Source organism: Artibeus jamaicensis, unplaced genomic scaffold (assembly GCF_021234435.1).
Source record: "Artibeus jamaicensis isolate MK-2021 breed Jamaican fruit bat unplaced genomic scaffold, CSHL_Jam_final contig_391, whole genome shotgun sequence".
Classification (NCBI taxonomy): Eukaryota; Metazoa; Chordata; class Mammalia; order Chiroptera; family Phyllostomidae; genus Artibeus; species Artibeus jamaicensis.
In genome coordinates this window covers 18,526,234-18,542,491 of record NW_026521814.1, presented here as the reverse complement: position 1 = coordinate 18,542,491, position 16,258 = coordinate 18,526,234, and the positions used below count along the sequence as shown (strand labels likewise).

The 16,258-nt window shown below is 38.3% G+C and overlaps 1 protein-coding gene across 2 annotated transcripts in view; it reads left to right on the top strand.

The window, feature by feature from the left end:
- PDE1A (phosphodiesterase 1A) overlaps nt 1-16,258 on the top strand; it is a 294,356-nt gene that overhangs the window by 213,897 nt on the left and 64,201 nt on the right. For both annotated transcript variants that reach the window (XM_053665231.1, XM_053665232.1), the window contains exon 3: nt 14,546-14,728. In XM_053665231.1, the coding sequence (XP_053521206.1) occupies nt 14,546-14,728 (183 nt within the window). The remainder of the gene's footprint in view (nt 1-14,545; nt 14,729-16,258) is intronic.

Here is a 16,258-nt window from a genome sequence, read left to right as displayed (position 1 = left end):
GAATTTTGTTCTCTGACAAAAGCTCTCCATGCCCATTCTTAAAGACATGGCTTCTAACAAAAGGACTTAAGGTTAAAAACAAAGCCTGGAGCATGCTAGATATATGGATACTAGCACTCAGAACTATGGTGTCGGATGTGAATTTGGGGATCATAACCCAGGGGTCTCAGATTTTGGGGATGCTTTATTTCTATTTCAATAGTCATAGCTTCTTTACTGTTTTGATGTTTTTCCCATCCTAAAGTTGTTGAGGAAGCTCAGCAAATGTTTATTTATTTTACCAATCTGTCCTGCCTGTCACTTTGCTCTGCAGCCAGCTCTCTGGCTCCAAACTGCTGAATTGTTAGCCTGCAGGTCACCTACTTTCCCCTCAAGTCCAGCTGTCCACAGACTGGCACTGCTCCCAGGTGTGAGCTCAATTCCTTCCTCCAGTTCCCTGCACTGAAGCTAGAATCAGCGTTAACAGCTGTAAGACCACGCTCAGAGAACCCACAACTCCACCCCTTCCGTAAAGGTCCCCTACCAGATGTTCCTCCAAGGTCTAAGCCCATGCTGCAGAAAGAAGGCAATTTACCATCCTCTGTGAAAGTAGCCTTTGATGTATTTTCCTATCCAGAGTTCAGGATCTCAGGCTCTGAGACCAGGATGAAAAAGGGGGGCTATCAAAGTTAATGTCAAGTTGTGTATTCATCTCCAGAATCAACACCTGTGCTCAAAGTCTATGCAGTCTAAATCTATATTTAGAAAAAATGATATTTTCTAAAGGACACACAATCTGCACTGACACAGCTGAGCTCACAATGAAGACAACTGTGTACATTATTGTTAAGGGATATGTAGCCTCTTGTAGACACATTGTCTCAATGTTCTATAAGCCAGGATAGGGCCTCCACTTTATTTTTGTGTGACTTAAAGACCAGTCATAAGATTTTTCATAGAACAAGAGAACAGTCTGCCTCTGAAGGTAAAATAAAATTTCTTTAGGATAAAACAAATTATTTTTGAATTTTCAAATGTCAGCTTTTCTTCCTTCTAACCTTTAAGGTTTCAAAAACTCTTGCAATTCCATCTCAACATAGTTTGCTATGTTAGCCTAGTAACTAAATTCAAGGGAGAGGAGGAGATGCCGAATAGAGGTGTACAGTGAGAGGGTAGTTAGGACAGATAAAAGGAATGCAAGCATTTAAAGTGAGGCATGGAGCTACTGAAAAAGGAGACTTGGAGGGATGGATATCGCAGCAGGAGGCGTACCTGAAGAATGTGGAGTACTGAAAGCCAGCAGAGAGCAGGGTGACTAAACAAGGTGAGTCAAATGCCACAGGGAAAATCATTGGAAGCAGTTAGGAGACTCCTAATGGCTCTCAAGTGGAGTCCTAGTAAAGAGAAGAATCTACCAGCCCAATTATGGTAGCATGAGGAATTAATGTGGAAGAAAGTAGTGCAGAGTATTTTTTAGGAATTTTCTGGCATGGGAAAAACAAAAGATATAGAACAATTTATCAATGGGGACATACACCTGTTTGGGTTTTTTAATACTGTTTTTACAATGGAAGGCTAGAACCTGTAGCCTAGATATAAAGTGTTTAAAAAAGATTTGGAAAGAATAGAAACAATATTTAAAGCCAGATTGGACTGAGAAGTTATTCTTGGGAGGTTATCTAGGAAAACAGAATAATAGCCAAGCACAGGTAGGAAATGTGGATGAAGACAGTGCCAACTAGTGCACAGTCTTTGAAGAAGCAAAACGTGAGTGTAGCCCTGTGGAAACAGAAGGGTTAGTTAGTGTTTACAATATTTTAAACTTAGTTGCTCAGCATGTGTAAGAGTACTACGATAATTAGGACCAAAATAAAGATGATGGGCTATAAAACTTGGGGATCAATGTGACAGGGAGAAGAGACACTTGTGGCTCATTATTACAACCTGTATATCACAGTGGCATTGACTCGTGTGTATTTCTTGGAACTGGAGCAGGGAGGAAGAAAAAAAGAAAAGAGCCACAGTAATGAACACCCTTCAAAATTATCTTATTTGTGACAGAACCCAACCAAACCAGCTTCAACTCTGACAAAACGCTTATGGCTATCATTGACCATAAGCATAGGTGATTCAGAGCAAACATGATGTCAGCAGATTGACCTCTGTGTTTTGCTTGCTGTGGAATGGCCTCCTTCTGATACTTTAAGTGGTGGTAAGATAAGACAGCGGCAATATTTCCAAGCTTTGTACCCTCACACCTTCAAATTCAGCAGAGATGAGAAAGGATTCCTTTCCCCGAGGCTCCAATAAGATACGCTTTCTGTTTCACTGGCTGTAGTTTGGTAATACACTTATATCTCAAACGATCATGTCCAGGGGAACTGGATGTATAACTCAGTGGTCAAGCATCTCATCAGGAAGGTAAAAAGTTAGTTTTTTAAAAATCACATGCCTGAGAATTGAGAATGGAAGAGAGTGCTTTTCAAACTAAACAATAGCAACAATCCTCTAGAGACTGGAAACTAAACTGTGTGTTCGTGCCTCAGGGCAAGGGGCCTGAATCAGGGTCACTGTGTAATGCTGAGAAACTCTTATCCCAGCTCTGCTCCTACTAATGATAAACCTGTAGTTAAGAGTCCTTTTGTTTTCTAGTTGTTGGTTTCCTTACATGGAGATGAAGTCTCCAGTTTCTTTCTCTTCTGCAATTCTGTGCTGTGATTTTATCTATAGTTCCAAAGTTCCTTGCAAAGACCTGCTCATGCCTAAACTGCCCTGGCATCTGGGAGGGTGGGTGACAAGAGGAAGATGGTTATCATTTGCTTAGCAGGGGAGCATTTATAAATATGGGCACTTGTGTTTTTAGGGTGTTGCCATTTGGAGGTGTCCCTGAGGAAATTAATTTCAGGGCCATGTGCTAAGATGGAGCTTGGGGAATTGTTCAAAAGCAAATTATGATTTTTATGAATTCCATTTATACATAGGGGTGGCTGTTTGGAGTTCTGTGTTTTTAGGCTGTTCTCACCCTGTACATGGGGTGTGAAAATCAGGCATAGAAAAAGTTGCAGTACATTTGGTTGATTTTCATGTTTCCTGTGCATCTGTGATGTATTACTTTATACAAACTTTCAAAAACAGCCTCACTAGTAAAAAAGGAAAGAAAATTAGATCTTTTTGAGAGATAATTGATGAAAAAGATCCACATATTAAATAATATCTCACAGTTGTGATATATTGTATCAATACAATATGAACAAATATTTCCTGGATTTAAAAAATAAATAATGTTAGTATTATTAATAATGATATTAATAACAATTAAGACTGTTTGACAATTAATTACATCCAAGGAATATATTATGCAATTTGCATCTGTGATTCCATATAATTCTCAAAAATCCTATGACTTAGATACTTATTTTATCTATAAACTTAAAAAATTTGAGGCATAAAGGAGGTAATTTGCTTACTTTGGATGATATCGAGTGTCAGAGACAGGTTCAACCTTAAACGGAGCATACCCAACATCCGTTCTTCTTTGTTGCTAACGGAACCCCCATTTTTGATATTATTTAATCTCCTCTACAAAATTAGGTGATTCAGGGGAGACCAAACCCAGCCCCAGGCTCAAGCTGAGTGAATCCTAGTTGATTTAAATGAGTTTGAGTACTCAATTTCCTAACCAGTGAGTTTGGCCATGGACATGTGATATAATTCTGGCCAATGAGACTGATGGGGGTACTGGCAAAGATTTCTTCTTTATAGAAAGAGTGCCGTGCCTCTGGGTATTGGATATGAGTACAGTGCTTGACACTCATACAACCATCTTGCTCTAAGCACAGAGGTGACACAAGCTGGCAATATAGAAAGGTGGAAGAAACTTGAATTCTTAAAGATATTGTTGACCTGCTGATTTATTTTTCTATTTATTTATTTATTTGTTAATTTACTGTATTTTTTCCATTAGCATTTCATTCCCATACACCCCCTCCCTTCAGTAATCACTACACCGTTGTCCATGTCCATGAGTCCTTTTTCCTTTTTGCTCAATCCCTCCACCCCCTAACCTGCCCTCCAATAACTGTCATCCTGCTCTCTATCTATGAGTCTGTCTGCATTTTCCTTGTTAGTTCAGTTTGTTCATTAGATTTCACATATGAGTGAAATCATATGGTATTTGTCTTTCTCTGACTGACTTATTTCACTTAGCACAATATTCTCCAGGTCCGTCCATGCTCTTGCAAATGGTAAAAAAATTTTTTTCACTGCCGAGTACTATTCTGTTGTGTAATTTTCCCATAGCTGTTTTATCCACTCATTTACTGATGGACACTTGGGCTGCTTCCCTATCTTGGCAGCTGTAAATAATGCAGCAATAAACGTAGGGTGCTTATGTTCTTTCAAATTAGAGTTTTGGGTTCCTTCAGATATATTCCCAGAAGAGATCCCTATTGGAGTTACCTACCTGTAGCTTTGTTGTTCAGGAAAAAAAAAATTTCCCTATTATTTAAGCCATTTTGGGTTAGATTTGATGTCACATCCTCCTTACAGCCATGTAGCTGTGCCCTGTTTCAAAGTCCACATCCTTAATCTCTAATCCTTCCAATCTTATCCTAATAATAAGTATTAATGCAAATGTTTGATTTCTAAGTTAGTTGCTTAGAATTCACAATCTATTTGCCATAAAAGAAGGTAACAGGTTTCCAAGGTAGCCAATAAAATGTATTGATCACATGATACAGCTAAATAGCATAAGTGGTTTTAGGGCAAGTATCAGGTAGCAAAAGTCAGAGACTTAGGTTTGTTTCTACTCATTAATAAGGAAGTATTTCCTCATTCTTTTCTATATTCCATCAGCAAGAAGACTGCCCAAATTTATTTTGTCTCTATCTATTCTCCATCTGTATTCTCTCACTTCCTTTTACATTAGTCTGTTCTGAGTCATCATTATCTTTGAGGCTGTCTTTCTGGATATACATAAACCATTTCTGCACTGGGATCCTGCTGTGTCCCAGGTTCTACCCAGGAAGGGTAGTTGGGGGTGGGGTATCCAGTTTACTTCTGCTCCAGGATCCCAGAAAGTTACTTGGGTATACTGTCCACCCTACCCCCTCTGGATGTCTTGGTTTGGAGAACCTCAGGCAGGATTTAGTGGCCTATCTCAAGATCTCTTTTGTCTTCCTTTGTTACTCCTCTTGATTCAGCTAGCATCTTTGAATGATTATAGGAATGGAACTCATCACTTACTTTTCTGTTAAATTCTTTCCTGGCCTTTCCTTTCTTTATGGAATACAGATTTTGAAACTCAAAGCCAGGAACAGGTGTTTCCTTCTCAGGTGCCTGTGTGTCATCAACGACTTGAGTCAACAAATGAAGCCATGACTGACAATAGGAGAAAAGGCCAAAGAGCAACAGAAAATATCTTTTCAATGTGATGTCATCTTTTTATACAGGAAGCAGGACCTGACTGTAAATGTTTATATATGCGAGTCATATATATATATATATATATATATATATATATATATATATATACACACATACACACACACACAAATTACTTTATTTCTTACCTGATCACTGAAAAGACCTGTATATTTTAACAGCCTCAAAGACCAGAGACTCTCTGTTTTGTATACTTATTCAACAACTGTTTCTAAAGAACACTCTGTATACCTTTATAAGTATTTTGCTATTCTGTTTGACTATTGTTAACTTCCTCTTGTCATTGTTCCTACAATTTTGTCTTTATAGCTATAGAAATAAATATATTCTGTCTTTCTTCACATTTCTACCCTTAAAATATACCCCAGGCCTTCTCAGCATACATTCTCCACCCCTGAGAATTTGACTCTTCGGTATAGCATTGTGACTATAGTTAATAATACAGTATTGCATATTTAAAAGCGTCTAAGAAATTAGACCTCAAATGCTGAGAAATTGACTCTCAGTCAAGTAATACACAGGTAATTTTCATTTATAATTACCAGATAAAAGATTCATTAGTAAGATTCCTTTACGGAGACTCTTCCGTCAGTTCCTTCCCGTGTAGTTCGCCGCCACGCCCCATCTCCAACACTGATGTATGGGCATATGGAAATAAGCAGTCCTGCCAAGTCCACATCATGGAAGAGGATTATGTTTCACTCTTTTTTGGCAGAGACCTTCCAACAGTTGGCAAGCTATGAATAGATGAGAGCAATTCTTAAACTTTAACATCCCTCAGAATCACCTGGAGGGCTTGTTAAACCATAGTGCTGGGTCCCACTCTGGTAGTGTCTGATCTAACAGGACTGGAACAGAGTCCTTGAAGCTCCCATCCTCGTGAGTTCTCAGGTGCTGCTGGCTCTGCTGGTCTATGGACCATGCTTTGAGAATTATGGGGTTAGACATTGTCAAAAGAAACCTACAAAGAAGAGAGAATGTTAGAAATGTAATGGTTAGAATTTTAAAGCCTTCTCAAAAAATTGTGGACCAAATATTGCCACAAGTTGTATGTGAGATAAGCTTGTGCTAAAGTGCCTCCTCCAACCAGAAAATTTCACCATGGAATAGAGATGATAAACAAGGGGTGCCGAATTGGAGATTAGCAGTGTCTCACAGCAACGTGTGGGGCAAAAGGGAGGCAAGCCTGTCCTTGGTTGGTGGTGTGGTCGCCTCTTCCAGATCTGAGAAAGCACAGGCTCTCAGGCTTCATCTCCCAGCTGCATCTCCACCCTTTCTCTCCTACCTGCCACTATTAGTCATCCTTGTTAGATGGAGCATGGAATGTTCTTCTCTATGTCTCATTTCCCTAATTAGCATTGCTTAGAAAGTGGGGCCAGGGTAAGATCAAAACTAGGTGTATATTGTTGTATTGTGCTAAAATACATTTAACATTAAAGTTACCATTTTAAGCATTATTAAAAATACAATTCAGTGGAGTTAAATACATTTAAAATGTTTTAAAACCATCACCACTCTCCATTGCTAGAACTTTTTCGTTGCCCTAAAGAGAAATTCTATACCCATTAAACAATAAATCCTCATTTCCTCTCCTCTCAGTGCCTGGTAACCTCCATTCTACTTTCTCTATGAAACTACCTCTTCTACTGGTAAAATTTTAAAGTAGGTAAAAATCTTGTAGGAGGCTCCTGGTACTGCCTCTTCACAACCCATAGCATGCTTATGCTGTTGTTGGCTCCCCAAGTTTGCTCTGACCAACTTCTTCCCATGATGGTTTCCATCCCCATGAGACTCTCTTTTTTCTGTAGGTCAGAAATGGGGAATCTGTTCAGACTGATCCATGCAGATGTATAAGCAGGTAGGAGTTCCCCACAGGTTTGCTTTGTGACGGGCACTGCTCTGAGTGCTTTCTGCGCATTTACCCAATTCATCCTGACAATCCCGCCGCCAGGAATAATATTATTATCATCTTTATTTATTATTATTATTCATCTATATTTTATTGACAAAGAAACTGAGACTCAGACAGACAAGTGTTTTTTTCCAGACCATACAGCTAACATGTGGTGAAGACAGGACTCTGATTCCAGAAGCAGTTCTTTTAATCACAAAAGATGCTCATTGACTTTAAAAAAACAGTACTTAGTGGAATGTCAGGCTTTGTGCCCAATGGAATATTTTCAAAGATATTTTTGAACCAAGAGGACTGCCTGGTAGGAAGTCCAGAGTCATCAGCAAGGCCTAGGGCAATTTTCTGCTTTACCCATTCCTTCATTTCCACCTCCTGACCGATTCCAAAAATACAATCTTGATCCTAACTTTCCAAGCAACTCGATTCCTTCTCAGAGGCCCTACATTTCTGCCAGTTTGTTCCGCCTGCCTTGAGGGATGGGGCCTCCTTTGCCTGGGCCTCTGCTTCCTCCTGTGGGTACAGCGGCGGCCCTGGGCCCTCCTTAGGTCTTACCGTGGAGAAAGCCACATTTTCATTCTCCTCAGCTGACCTCATCTTAGCCAAGATTTGCCTCTTGAGAATTGAGCTAAGGTCAGCATAACTGACTTGTCCACTCAAATGGTCAGTCTTTATAGTCACTCAGATATAGTGTCATCTTCTCACAGTTAAAAAAAAAGAAAAAAAACAACTCAAACATTGAAGAAAGCTACCAGTAGACAGAAAAAGGAAAGAAAATTGCTGAAAACAAAATACAACGCAAAACAAAATGCTAAAATATATTTATGAGCCTTCTCCTTTAAGTCCCCCATGGAACCAGACAAGAAATAAATAATAAAAAAATAAATGTCTTTGGGTGGTGGTCTGGAAAACTTAACTCAACAGTATTAGCACAGAGGAAGTAGGTTGCTCAGAGTCAACATGGCATTTCAAATGTTTTACCTTTTTTTGTCCTGGCCTTTAACTTACTGTTCTTCAAAGTACCCTAAAATTCTACCACCCATATATATTTCTCTATGAGAAAATGATTCAACACACCAGCCTTAGAAAATAAATTTAAGCTTCCTCCACCTGAAAATTCTCTGGTGGACCAAGCATATTCAAGACTTTTCTTAGATCAATATTTTTAAATCCTGAACTTTAAGGTACAGATGGGATAGACAATAATGATTCCTGAGATTTTTATTGTCTAGTGTGAAGGTAGTCTGGGTACTTATTAGTACATACAAGCATTTAAAGTGAAGGATAGCTCAGAAGTTAAGAACTCAGACTCAAAATTGAGATGAGAGACTTGTTGAGCTCAGAAGGTAACAGGGCCACTCCTGGTGTATGATTGTAAGTAAACTCCTTAAGATGCCTGTTCCTCAATTTATTCATTAGCAAAATAGGGATATAGTGAAAACAACTGTGTGTTCCTTATGGTGACATTGTGAGGGTTAAATGAGGGAAAGCTTGGCTCCCAGCCTGGTTCATAGTAAGTAAGAAATAAAATTAGCTGGCATTATCATCTCTATATATCTTCAAGTAGTTCCTAAATCTCTAGGAGTGAAGTTTTATGATTACCATTAGGGTTTTTTGGGGGGGTGGGTACAGGCAGCTCAGAGGGTAGATGTGCATTAATCAAAGAAATAATACTAATAACCTTGCCTTAGGGAACCACTTATCCAAAAAAAATAATAACCATACAGTGAAAAGGCAACCTTTCTAATTCCTCCAGCCATCCTGGCAGGACTCATCTGAAATATGTTTATCACATTGAGTTCAGTACCAGTCTTAGCCTGGGGCCAGTGGAACTACTACCTGGGCACCGCCCAGCCTTAGGGTGCTCAACAATGGCCCTTTTTGAGTGCATCCCTCTCAGTGGTAATAGGACTCCAAGGCCAGGAATAACCTGGAGCTAATGGCCCCCTCCCTCTTCCGGGGTACTTAGACCCTGAAATTCCCTGTCCTGTCCAGCATGCCCTCTACCATATTCTAGACTTCAGCACCCTAAAATTCTCTGCTCAAAGGTCCCCTAGACCAGTGGTGTCAAACTCATTTTCACTGGGGGACACATCGGCCTCGAGGTTACCTGGAAAGGGCCTAAGTAATTTTGGGACTGTATAAATGTAACTACTCCTTAACTGTTAAGGAGTTGAAACTACATTCAGCCCTCTGAAGGCAACTGCAAGGCTGATGTGGTTCCTGTTGAAAATGAGTTTTACACAGCCCTACGCTAGGTGGTCTCTTAAGTCTTTATGGGACTCCTCCTTTGATCTTGTCTCCTGAAGTGACACCAGACACTTTTGGTGTGTGTAACTCTCTGCCCCTAAAGAGTGGCTAAAAAGCATCTGCTTTCAAGGCTGGGCAGGTTGATGGAAATGATACTGAGGCTGCAGTGTCCACCTGCTTCTACAGTGAGTTCCTGAGCAGAAGGTTAGGTAAATGCAGAGGGAGGGGCAGCCACCACCAGCTGGCCCAGTGCTCTCAACAGGAGTTGAGAATTCTCCATTCAGACTCAACTTGGCAAGCTTTCATGAAACTTATTAAAAGATAGGAGGACAGAACATATTGAACACCTTATTCACTTGATACATAATTTTATTTAACTATATTATATTTGGAAGAAATATGCTCCTGTCCTGGGCCCAGCAAATGTCAGGGGTAGAATTAAATGACTTAGGTGCTTATTGAAATGTGTTCTTAATAATAATAGTAAAACAGGAAGAAGAAAATTTCAAACTTGAGAGGCCAGTTTCTCCCAGTTGCACTCAGCACTTGAATTTTAATGCTTAATAAGTGTAAATGTGTGCACCAATTGCCTAGAAATAACCATGTGGGTGGATGCATGGGTAGAGTCGTTTTCCAAGAGCCCACTGTGCAAAGAAATATTTGCACTGATAAAACTGTAAGAGTCAAAATCCCATGACCTCTCCTTCTGTGGCCGCCTCCTTTATTTCCCTCCCCTACAGACTTTCTAGTCTAAAATACAAGCCCTTGGGGAGTTGTGTCATCTGATTTCAAGAGAAAATTCGGGATATAAATATCTCCTAAGAAGCAGTTGAGCACTGATTGGATGCAGAATCAATTTTCACAGCTTTCCAGCCCCCCATAAACACACAGGTCATATTTAGGGACCCCTCACCTTTTGTTTTATTGACTCCATTGGGATTATAGAAAAAAGTTGCATCAAACACCAGTGGAAGCATTTTTTCCAAGGTCAACAGTGATAATGTTTTATACATATATTTCTTACCATTCTCTTCTATGTAGTGCACTGTAAGAATTTCCAAGGAAAATGCATCAATGATTATTTTATGTTGTTAACTTTTTAAATATAAAGTCTTCAATTTTGTAAGAGCACCACACTATAAAGAATTATGCTCACTCTGCTATCTAACATAAGGTTATAGGATAAAGGGGAATAAAGCTGTTAGATGTTTTAGAAGCAAAATTCGTTATAGTATTTCATGTTCCACTTAATTGGGTTACTTTCATAGATTTATTTCAAAAATGAAATAAGGACAGACTGTAGTCTTACATATTTTACATATGACATGATCTTATGTAAATATTCAGATATTTTCAAATGGCTTAGATAAATATATAGGAAAATTACTTATGATGGTTCTCTGATAGAATTCCAGAATTACTATTTTATATTATAGTGTAGTTTTTACTCCTACCTCATCTGGCATAGTCCAATGAAACCTGAAGGGTTTTTGGAATGTTCAGAGGGAGGAACACAGAATGTACAAGACAGATGCCAGGGAAAGGAAAACAAATAAGGAAGGATAAAGTGGTGGAGGAGAAATGTATACCACTAGGTATATTAGTTTATTTTTAATTTGTTTAAGTTTAGGTTTATCCACTTGTGCTTCAACTTTTTTCCTGCCAAACTGGAATAATTATCTTAATAAATCTTCTGCAGCCTATTTGAGTCTTCATTAGAATTTCTTATTATACTGCTCTGTAAGCATAAAATAGTTCTTATTTAATGTATAATGAATCCTTTGCTAAAGGCATGTAACAATGCATACAATTTTTAAAATTCCTGTAACTTTAATTCAAAATGCTATACAAAGTTTAATATCTTTTCCATGTCAAATGTATGTTTCCCCATCATTTGCTTCAAAACTTGTAAGTGGGTTGCTCAAGGGCACATTAACAGAAAGGCAATGAAGAGATGATTGCCAGCAGTGAGTTACTCACAGCATTTTACTGCTCCTTATCCATCATGTAACATAGGACCTAAAAACCAAAGCTTCAACCATCTCCGTCCTCATTCTACTTGCCAAAAGCAATCATTCGTAATAGTTTAGTATAAATATTTCCAGACGTTTACTAGTTATTTACCAGGTGTATATTGATTTCCCAATCTATTCCACTCACTGTTGTGGATGCTGCTGATACAACAATGCAAGAAACAGAGCTCTCTGTTCTCAAGGTTTTTACAGTTACTGGATGAAACAAAATGAATAAACAAACTAAAGAGCATATAGCATGCTGTCAGTTGTGGTAAATGCAAAGAAGTCTATAGCAGGATAAAAAGACAGAATACAGTTGTTTACTAGTTGAGTAGGGGGATCAGAGAAGCTCTTTATACCTGAATGCATCAAGGCATTGATCCCCACAAATTTCGTTAAGAGATTCCGGGCAGAAGGGGCCACAAGTGCAAAACCCCTGAAGCAAAAGCAAACTTGGCAGGTTTGAGTGCAGCAAGGGGGCCAGTGTTGCTAGGGCAAAATGACTTGTGGGGACTGGTTAAGAGATGAAGATGGAAACAGAGCTTGTGAGGAGCTATGTAGGACTTCATGAATAAAGCATTGACATGATGAGATTTATACCTTAAAAGAGTTATACTGGCTGCAGAAGAAAGAATAAACTGAAGGAGGTTAGGACAAGAGGTAGGGGGCCAGTTCTGAGGCTAAGTAGGCAAAGCCAGAGACGATGATGGAAATTCATTCCATTCTCATTCATTGCTGGTAGAAACGCAAAATGGGAGACAGTATGGAAGATTCCTAAAAAACTAAACACACTCTTGCTAGAAAATTCAACCATTGTACTCCTTGGTATTGACTCAGATGAGTTGAAAAACTGCACACAAATATCTATAACAGCTTTATTCATAATTACCAAAACTTGAAAGCAACTGAGATGTCCTTCAATAGTACAATATATAAACAAAGAATAGTACACCCATGCAGTAGAATATTATTAACAATAAAAAGAAATGAACTCTTGCCAGACCCTGAGCACCATACCACTATGGGAACTTTCATTTCCATATGCTAATTTTTGTCATGTTTAATCACCTTGCTTAAGTATTTTATGAATTTAGGACATACAGCCATGAAGTCATCAATACCAAAGGAGTAGTCATCTGTCATGCTACTTGGAGTAGTTGATAAAACAAGGCAGCAGTAGAATTCTTGGGGTGCGGTGACATCACAGTGTTATACCACAATGGTCCCCATTCCACATGTTCTACTCTATGGTTTTATCAGATCACTACATAAGAAATAACAGAAATGGCACAAGGCCTGAAAACCATGTAGTGTATTATCTTGCTGCAACTGGCTGAGGAATCTAATTTAAAATGCACAAGAAGAGAAAAAAAATATTTTGCTTTGAAATATGCTGTCATTGGGGTGTGGGTAAATCAAAATCATCCAAACCTCAGACCAGAAAGAAAGTTAAAGATGATACGAAGTAAGTATTAATCAGCATTAATTACCAACTATGTAAATCTTTCTTGTCTTCATATGTACACATGCAGCTTTGTAACTCTAGCACTTAAGTTCTATATATTTTTTCATTAGTTATTTTGTAAATGCATTCACGATCCATTCCGGGAGTAATAAATATTGGCAAATGATGGTAATCAGAAAGTGTCCAGAAAATGGCAACACATAGAGGAGGTGTATTGTCTTTAGAGCCTCTTTTAGTTGTATAGGGTGCTTTGAGTGATCTCCCTTCTTTTTTTGCCCTTGGTTTCTTTGGAGGTGGTGTATGACTCGTTCTGGATAATGTAACACATGTTCTCTATCATGTCTGGCTACCTTCCTTCCACCAGCTCGTAATCTTTAGGCCTCACTCTGTGCAAAGAGATTTACCAAAGCAAATGGAACCCAAAGGTCAAATCTAAAGTGGGCCCAAAATAGCTCTGAGTTATTAAATTGGTGCACTAATGAGGAAATAACCAAATCAAGCGACAGGCAGAGCTGGGCTGTGTTCTCCCTGGAGGCAAAGCCAGATTGCTCTGTAAAACTGTTTCTGTGCTTCGTGGGGAGCCTTTCACACTGTCTTGCCAGTTTAGACACTTAGTAAGTGCTGGATTGCTGCAGCTGATCAGCCTTACTGACAGCTGTTTTGAGTTTAGGACACACAGCCATAAAGTCATCAACGTTGTCTATCGGGAGCTTGTCCGGGAGAGTAGCAGTGCCATGGTTCCAGCTCCTGCGGAGCTCCTCCCACCCTCGGTTGGTTTTCTCAGTCAGGAGTAAAGCCCCCCAGGTCTCCACCTTGAAGACGGTATTTTCTACTAACTGGAGGTGTTTCTCTTCCACTTACACTGGCATGGTCACCTAAAATGAGTTTTCAAAATAATCCATTTGTTTTTATTGTTTTCACAATATCAGTACTGATGTTGATATCAGTATTAATCTCTCTTAAGATACTTGAATTATTATTCTCCTAGAATTTAGCAATATCAATCGAATGAAAAAGCCATATAAATGACTTTTATAAACTCCGAGGCCTTATTGAAACAGTATGTACTGTCTGCACTACATGTGCACAAGATCATTAAATATACAACAACTCTGATGGCTTTTCACCCCCTTTATTCTTTCTGTTCCAGTTGCTTCCTTTAGTAGTAGCCATCTGTTTATGGGCTTTCTTCTGGATCTGAACTGAGTTGCGCTCATCACTAAGATAGTACGTTAACGACAGAACAGTCCATGCCTCCACACTGGTGTCATTGTACTTAGATAATCGGGCATCTCTCAGTGCTCAACCCATTCGTCCTCACCTTGAGAGGGTGACTGACTTGAGAAAGTCAGAGCTTTCCAAATGGTAATCCAATCATTTTTCTTTTTTAGATAGTTCATTTCAAAAAGGATCAGAAAGTGATGCTTGTTTCATTGTTATTTTCTCAACTCTTTACTAAAGTTTTAATGGTATAAATTTTTGTAGAAGACTGCTGGATACCGACGATGAGCTCAGCGACATTCAGTCAGACTCGGTCCCATTGGAAGTCCGGGACTGGTTGGCTTCTACCTTTACACGGAAAATGGGGATGATGAAAAAGAAATCAGAGGAAAAACCAAAATTTCGGAGCATTGTGCATGCTGTTCAAGCTGGCATTTTTGTGGAAAGGTAAGTAAAATTTCTGGTATATCAAGACAAAATTTGAAAGTCAAAACATAACTTACTATAGCAAAGCTATGGGAGCCTATATTGCACTTACTGAGGAAAACCTAAATCATAAGTATATCTAGAATGAATAGATTTAGGACTTAATGATGAACTTACCTATACAAAAATTTTCTATCTTGGATTATTATTTTTATTTATTTTAAATTGACATAAAGACCAAAGGCAAATGCTTTTGACTTTTGAACGATCATTTACCTCAAATGAACTTTTGTGAATAACTGTTTAAAAACATTATAACACATTCATATGTTACACAACTGATTTTACCTGAATAAATTGTAACACTTAATCAAATAAGTTCTATATTGTATATACCAAAATTAAGCAGGTCTTTCTTTGCACTGGAGAACTCTCTCCTCATTATAGGCAGAAAGCTGTCTTAGGTTCACTTTTGAAGATTTTTAAAAAACATTTCTGTCACTGGTGCAGGGGATATTTGGTGACTCCTAGAAGCACTGGGTCAAATTGCCAGAGTTTCTTGTGTGGAATGCGTGTTAGTATGACCCACTTTTATGTTCTGTTGGCCTCAGGGGCATGACTTATTTTCCTGTCTAGGAAATATGACGTTCCAAAACTGTAACTACAAAAACACTTGAAGTAAACATATTACATCTGACAATGTTGAAAATTAGTTATTAGAAATCCTTTAGATTAAAAATAATTACATTGTTTTAAATTATATAAAAAAAGATTATTTTAACTATTTTGAGACTAATAAAACTGAAGAACAGAGAAATATTTTTTGTGAATGTGCCTTAAATTTAGGGGCAACCATATCATCTTTTAAAAATTTTCTGACATGTCTAGTCATTACCTCTAATCAACATTATAAACTTTAACTTTCTTCCATTAAGGAAAAAATGGGAAGCAGACTTGGGCTCCTTGAAATGAAAATGAGACTGCATTACAAGAAGTATTCAATGTGTCACCTGAAAGTATCACAAAATAATATTGTATATAAACTGTAGTGGAAAATAAAAACTTGAAAAAAAAATATTCAGTGTGATTTAAAGATGTATTATAACCGCAGCACATAAAGTTTCTAGGATCTTGGCTTGTGCATGTGTTACCCAAGATAACAGTCAATGATTATTCAAATTATTTCCAGTATTTATTAATCCTATCCAATTGGCTTTCATAAAAGAGTCCTCACAATAAGCACTTTGATCAGTTTGGTGAGGTAACACATTGTACTACATAAACGGGTCCCAACTCTGCTGGGTGGGACCGGTGTCCTGCAGCAAGAGGCAGAGCAAGAGGTAGGGAAAGGACCTCTACAACCACACTCCAGTGTTAAAAAACAACTTCGGCATGTGTGCAAGAGTTATTGATTTTTTTCATAGCATCAAATGGAAAATATCTAGATAATAGTTCAAAAGTCATTGAGAGAATCACAGGGAGTATATCTGATTTACTGAAGCAATTTCAGTAAATTGCAATGTATATCTTGTCTTTTTAAAGAAAGCAATG